Source organism: Triturus cristatus, chromosome 4_2, assembly GCF_964204655.1.
Source record: "Triturus cristatus chromosome 4_2, aTriCri1.1, whole genome shotgun sequence".
NCBI classification, from domain to species: domain Eukaryota; kingdom Metazoa; phylum Chordata; class Amphibia; order Caudata; family Salamandridae; genus Triturus; species Triturus cristatus.
Window position 1 is genome coordinate 94,238,237 of NC_140586.1, and position 6,849 is coordinate 94,245,085.

The following is a 6,849-nucleotide window of genomic DNA, read 5'->3' on the forward strand; positions in this document are numbered from 1 at the left end:
TCTAAGATCCTGGACCACTAGCAGTAACCACAGTCATCCAATAGACAGCAGCGACTTACTATTGCTCAAGGTTGTTCAGCTTAGGTCCACCCAACGGTTTCTGGACATGCACAGAAAATACATTTACGAAAATTAATCTCAATGGAAATTATTTATATAGTTAGTGCTATTCTTAACAATCTGACATGTATCCAGCCCCCCGATATACATTATTATACAATTTTTAAACTCTTAAATATTACAAACTGTTCTATAAATATAATGCAATTGCTCTATTCTCTGGGTTTAAGAACACTGCTTTTTAAAGCAGGTGTGTTCAATGTGCGTCCCGTAGGACAGGATTCAGGCTGTGTCAATTAGTTACATTTATTCAAGGTAGTTAAATAAATATATTTGCGGGGATATCCCTAAATCTGGCACTAATTTGACACTCCTTAATCTACGCTGGAAGTCCCTGAACATTGGTCTGCATTGTACTGAATGAGGTGGCAGCCATCACTCGTGTACTCTTGGAAGGCACTCACTCCATGGCGAGAGCAAACAGAGGTCACGCACTATCCACGCAGATGTCACATGGGGACACACTTAGCGGTCATCACGAGTTGGTGGGAAAAGGGCCTGCCCCCCTCTCCCTCAATGAAGTTACCGATAAGCGTCATCAGTAATTCCGGGGGTGTATACCACCACGACATTCCCAATGCCGACCCCATCGGAATGAGCGCGCAGCTCCACTTGTAGCGAGGACCATATTGTCTACCAGCATGTAAGCCAGGCACGCACACATTATGAGAAAAAAAACCAATACGGGCATTTTGACTTTAACTAGCATTGCTAAAAATAGGAGCCGGCAGGTAGAATGACCTTCTCTGCGGGGAGCACTGCGTATAGGACTCGCAGCTGGAGGTGGGGGAGGGGCTGAGATCTGATACCTCACGGAGCAAAAACACTTCCAGCATCAGATGTATTTATAGCAGGTTAGGGCGGGCCGCTGGAAGAATAGTATTAAAAAGAAGACTATTGTGCTTTCACATTATTATTGTAGTAAGCTAAAACAACGCGCTCGCCTGAAAACGCTTCCTCTAATAAAAGACCTTTACATGTTTTGATATGTTACATTGTCAAGAAGTGCATGCGCTGTTTGGGCCCTGGATCTCTGTACATAGGCCAGAAAACCCCGTCCAGGCGTCGGATCTCCCCTCCCTGCCTCCCCCCTTTTCCAACCTGTTATGCTCTGCTACCTCAAATCACCACTGACAACTTCTGTTGGGTGCCTGAAAAGGTCGCAGTTTTATTCATATCACAAAAAACTTTATACAATCGTAACGCATTGTTCAAGGTCATGTACATAATGCATGGTTAATCTTGTCCCAGCTCTGTCAATGCCCTGGGAGGGGAGGGAACCCTTTTCTGCTTCCGGGTTTAGGCTTCAGCTTGCTACCGAATGGGCGGGTCTCCGTTTGGACCTGTCCGGGCCGCAAGTGCCGTCCCGCTCGCCCTGTGACCTTACAGGGGCCCTCCCTTCTCCCCGAGGCCCCTGCCGGCTGGCATCCCAAGGGCCTTTCTTGTGCATCTACTGTAACTTCTTGTGACTGGGTCCTTTGTTTTTGTCTCCCTCTGAGCCCCTGCCGTGAGGCATCCCAAGGGTCATGGGGAGAGTATTGTCTCTAATCCTTGTTGGCGGCGTGCCGCCCTTTTGGCTCCCTCAGTGCCCCTGCCGTGCGGCATCCCCAAGGCATTGCGGGAGCCTCTCCTCTATCTTCTACTGGGTTCTCCCCTTTCTTTTGATAGCTTAGTCTACCTAGCTCCGCTACCCTCCACCTTGCAGCTGCGACGCCCGACTTCTAGGTGTGGGTGGGTGGGTTTCTTCTTTACTCGCCCTTGGCCCGGGGGGGGGAATTGTGGAGACCTGCCCTGGTGGCCCCCTTTTATTCCCCCCCCTGGCCCACGAGCGCGCCCCCTGATTGGGGGGGGGCTCGCTCCTGCCTTCGGGGCCAATCCTGGCACCCGTCGGCCTAGCCCTTCATTTACATACCCGTGGGGGTGGCCGGGGGAGGGGCGCCGCCCCCGGACGGCGTTTTGCCCGGGCCCCTATCGGGTCCGGCTTCGCCTACCCGGCCCGGGCTCTAACCCCGTCCAGGCGTCGGATCTCCCCTCCCTGCCTCCCCCCTTTTCCAACCTGTTATGCTCTGCTACCTCAAATCACCACTGACAACTTCTGTTGGGTGCCTGAAAAGGTCGCAGTTTTATTCATATCACAAAAAACTTTATACAATCGTAACGCATTGTTCAAGGTCATGTACATAATGCATGGTTAATCTTGTCCCAGCTCTGTCAATGCCCTGGGAGGGGAGGGAACCCTTTTCTGCTTCCGGGTTTAGGCTTCAGCTTGCTACCGAATGGGCGGGTCTCCGTTTGGACCTGTCCGGGCCGCAAGTGCCGTCCCGCTCGCCCTGTGACCTTACAGGGGCCCTCCCTTCTCCCCGAGGCCCCTGCCGGCTGGCATCCCAAGGGCCTTTCTTGTGCATCTACTGTAACTTCTTGTGACTGGGTCCTTTGTTTTTGTCTCCCTCTGAGCCCCTGCCGTGAGGCATCCCAAGGGTCATGGGGAGAGTATTGTCTCTAATCCTTGTTGGCGGCGTGCCGCCCTTTTGGCTCCCTCAGTGCCCCTGCCGTGCGGCATCCCCAAGGCATTGCGGGAGCCTCTCCTCTATCTTCTACTGGGTTCTCCCCTTTCTTTTGATAGCTTAGTCTACCTAGCTCCGCCACGCTCCCTATGGTTTTCCGATCAGAGGGAGCTCCCCCCCTCGCCGACTCCTACCCCCGACTGTCACAGGAAGCCCCTCTGTTCCAGAACCCCCACGATGTTCAGCAGGAACATATCCATACCCACCCCTGTGAGGTGGACTCCATCCCCGCTGTGGTACCCCGGGGATCTTAAGTTTATGAACCCATGCCGCACGAAGCCCCAGCCATTGGCCTTACATACTTTTGTCATGGTGATATTAAGTTTTTTCCTAGACTTTTCCACGGCCCCCAGGTCAATCGCCCCCCGCCAGGTGCTCCGCACGATGATTTCTGAGAAAATTATGTCCGCGGGGCGTGTCATTCTTGCTAATGCTGTGAGGCCCTTCCGCATGTCCTCCAGGAGTGCCTTGCGCCCCATTGCCGCCAAGTCATTCCCGCCCAAGTGGACCACCACTGCGTCTGGCTTGCTGCCCCGCCGCTGTGCCTCCTGCGCCATGGACAACAGCTCTCCCCATCTCATCCCAGGGCGCCCCCACCATTCTATGTCGGTGTCCCGCAGCCAGATACCGCCAAAGTCCCGTCTAGCCGCTGCCCACCGCTGTGCCCGCGTAACGTACGAATGCCCCATGATCCACACCTTCTTGCGTGTAGCCTCCGAGCCTAGAAGAGATGGGAAAGGGGGGGAGGGGGGGGCTTAGAATGCTGCTGGGCGAATGTACCGCTTGTACGCGCCGGATGCCCACCGCCCTATCCCCTTAATAGCCCCCCCCCCAAGCCCATCCCTGCCGCCGTCGTTGCCGCGCCGATCCTGAAGGAGTGCGACCCATATTCCCGCGCGGGGAGGCCCAACGCCTCCAATGCCTTCCTCATTACTGCTATAAACTGAAAGCGGCTGAGGAAAGATCCATCTTTGTGCTGAAATAGCGGCCCCGTCCTCCCCTGCACGCTCTCTAGGTGCCTTTTTAGCAAACATACTGGGCAATGGTCTTCATTGTCCGTGCAGCGCAGTCTGGTCCATACTCCCTTGCCTGTCTGGTCCGTCTTGGACCTTCTTAGTAGTATGTCCATGTGCTCCTCCTGTATGACCACCCCTTCTCTCTGTAAGCAAGCTGCTCCTGCCTCTACCACCGAGGGGGCTACCACCTCGCTGACCCTATATGCCCCGAAGAAAGCTACTGCAAATGCCGCCCGGAACAGCTTGACTTCACACCTCGAGAAGCATATCCCGTCCAGGGCCCCCAGCATTGCCTGCAGTAATCTGAAATGGATGGGGCGCCTTGCATCCCCCGGTGCCTGCTGCAACCTACCCCACCCTTTCATGGCCATGCGGCATTCAAATCCCCCTGTTTGATCGGCCTGCCCTGCCAATTTTGTGTAGTAAGCTACTGCACTTAAATGTGCTTGTGCCCAAGATCTTGCTTTCCCTTCCTGGAAAGCCCACTCGATGAACTCCAGGATGTCCCTTTTGGAGGCCAACTGCCCCCTCCGCAGGCCAGCTTGAGCCCTGAAAGTTTCCCAGCATTTCCGGTACCGGCTGTTGGTCTTTGGGGCCAGTGCATTCTCCAGCAGCCACCTCAAACTGCTTCCACCCATGCCCACGCTTCCTCCGGCATCGGGGTCATCTGCACGTCTGCGCCCGGGGCTAGCTTCCTGAATCTGTCCCACTGGAAACGAGAAATAGCATCCGCCACTAAGTTTTCCACGCCCGGAATGTGCCTGGCCCTCAATGCAATGTTCCCTCTCAACTGGCAGCCCACTAACTTTCTCAGCAAGGCCGCCACTGCTGGGCAACGCGCTGTTCCTGTATTGATCGCCTGCACCACTGCGTGGTTGTCTGACCACAAAGTAATCTGTCTATTCGCTAATTGGGAGGCCCAGATGTGGAAGGCTACTACAATGGGAAACAGTTCTAGTAGAGATATGTTTGAGGTTAACCCTGCTGTGCGCCATGCCTCCGGCCAAGCCCCTGCTGACCATGCCGTCCCCAGCAGGGCCCCGAAGCCGTAACCCCCTGCTGCGTCAGTGTAGAGTTCCACTTCACAGGCCAGAGCCCAGGGGGCCCGCCAGATCAGGGTGCCATTGAACTCTGTTAGAAAACTCTCCCATTGGACCAAGTCGTCCCTTACTCCCTGCGTGATGCGAACCCTGTGGTGTTTTTGTGCCAGACCCCTCGTGAGCCAGGCTATCCGCCGGGCGAAAGCGCGTCCTGCGGGGATGACCCTTGTGGCAAAGTTCAGTTTCCCCAGTAGCTGCTGTAGCTCTCCCAGTGTCGCCTTCTTCTGCTGCCTCAACCTACGTATATCGTTGCGCATGTCCGCTATCTTGTCAGGTGGCAGCTTGCATGTCCCTGCCACTGAGTCCAGCTCTATCCCCAGGAATGTCAGTTTCGTTGTGGGACCCTCTGTTTTCTCGTGAGCTAGCGGGATCCCGAGCTCCTGCGTCAGCGCCCTGAAACTAGCGAGGAGGTTGGTGCAGTCCTCTGTGCCTGCCCTACCCACGAACAGAAAATCGTCCAGATAGTGGACCCGCCCTCCACTTGGCGTCCGCTGCCCCAGTTCCCATTCTAGGAAACTGCTAAAAGCCTCAAAATGTGAACATGAGATTGCGCAGCCCATGGGGAGGCACTTATCGTAATAGTAACCCCCATCCAGCCTAAAGCCCAACAAGCGATAGCTGTCTGGGTGCACCGGTAGTAGCCTAAACGCTGACTCTATATCGGATTTGGCCATGAGGGCCCCCTCCCCTTCCTGTCTAATCAGGTCCACCGCATCGTCAACCGAGGCGTAGGCCACCGAGCATGCCCCCTGTTCCAACCAGTCGTTGACTGACTCCCCCTCCGGGTACGATAGATGGTGAATCAAGCGGAATTTGCCTGGCTCCTTCTTGGGGACTAAACCCAGCGGGGATATTATCAAGTCCTCTATTGGCGGAGTGGGGAAAGGGCCCGCCACCCGGCCCAGCCCCACCTCCTTTTCTACCTTCTGTTTTGCTACCTCCGGGGCGTCTTTGACTGATTTCAAATTAGTGCTCTCCCGCGCCCCCCTCGGGCCGCAATATGGGATAGGGAAACCGCGCGTAAACCCTTCCGCCAATAGTTTCCTGTCTGTGAGTTTGGGGTACCTGTTTAGTAGGTGCAATAGCCTACCTGCTCTTATGGGTGTTGGGAGCGCCTGTCCCCCGCCCCCTTCGCCCCCGGCCCCCCCCGTTGGGGCCTGCGCCTCACTTCTATTTCTTTGGGTCACCTTTTGGTTTTTCTGCTGCCGGCCCTGTGGGACGCCGGCATCGGACTGCGGGATGGTTCCCCCCGCAAGACCCGCACTCGTGCTTGAATTTGCATGCGGCCCCCCACTTGCACTCGTCCTTGTCAAACTTCCAACATGTTTTGTTGGATTTTGTGGCTGTTTGTCCCCTACCCTTGTGGTCCTTCCCATACCCTTCAAATTTGCCCTTACTCCCGTAGGCACGAAAATTAGACTCCTTCACCCCCACTCCTTCTCTGGCCGCCACCATGTGTTTGGAATAGCCCTCCATGTCCTGGCAGTCCCAGCCTATCGTTGGCCATACCTGCATTTTTTCCCTGAAGCCCTCGTCATATTGTAGCCATGCATTCCCCTGGAACTGCTGCTGCGCCTCGTGCACCTTCTGCTCGTATAGTATCAGTGCAGCTGCGTTTTCCGGAAATTTCTCAATAAATACGCACGCTAATGTCCTAAAGGCTTTTAACCAGTTCTCTATGCTTCTTTCCACCCTGGGTTTCCTGGGGCCCCTCCTGTCCTCATCTTTCCTGTCTTGAGTGGTGAGATCCAGGCCTGCCTGTCTCACCTCTAGCAAGGAAAATATGTCGATAAATTCCTTCCTCCAGATTCTCTCCTTCACCGTGAGTGGGATGAGGTTTGCCAGACCCAGCAACCTTGTTGTCGTGGGGGGGTCGCTTGGGGATGGGCGTATGTACTCGCTTGCCGGTTTGCCCTCGCCTACCCCGGCTGCGGCTGCGCCCTCCCCTGTCCTGGCCTCCGCGTGCCCCTGTCCTGTGTGCACTGCTTCTGCCCCTTCTCCCTGGCCACCCCCTGCGGGCCCCTCATCCGCCCCCCCGGCTGCTTGTGG

At 55.5% G+C, this 6,849-nt stretch overlaps 1 protein-coding gene across 1 annotated transcript; it reads right to left on the bottom strand.

Moving 5' to 3' along the window:
* Window positions 1–4,319: 4,319 nt before the first annotated feature.
* On the bottom strand, window positions 4,320–5,360 carry LOC146833079 (uncharacterized). Its single transcript, XM_085599887.1, has 2 exons — window positions 4,608–5,360; window positions 4,320–4,559 (listed from the first exon to the last, which is right to left on the bottom strand). Exons 1-2 carry the CDS (start codon window positions 5,358–5,360, stop codon window positions 4,320–4,322), a joined length of 993 nt encoding a protein of 330 aa, XP_085456013.1.
* Window positions 5,361–6,849: the final 1,489 nt, after the last annotated feature.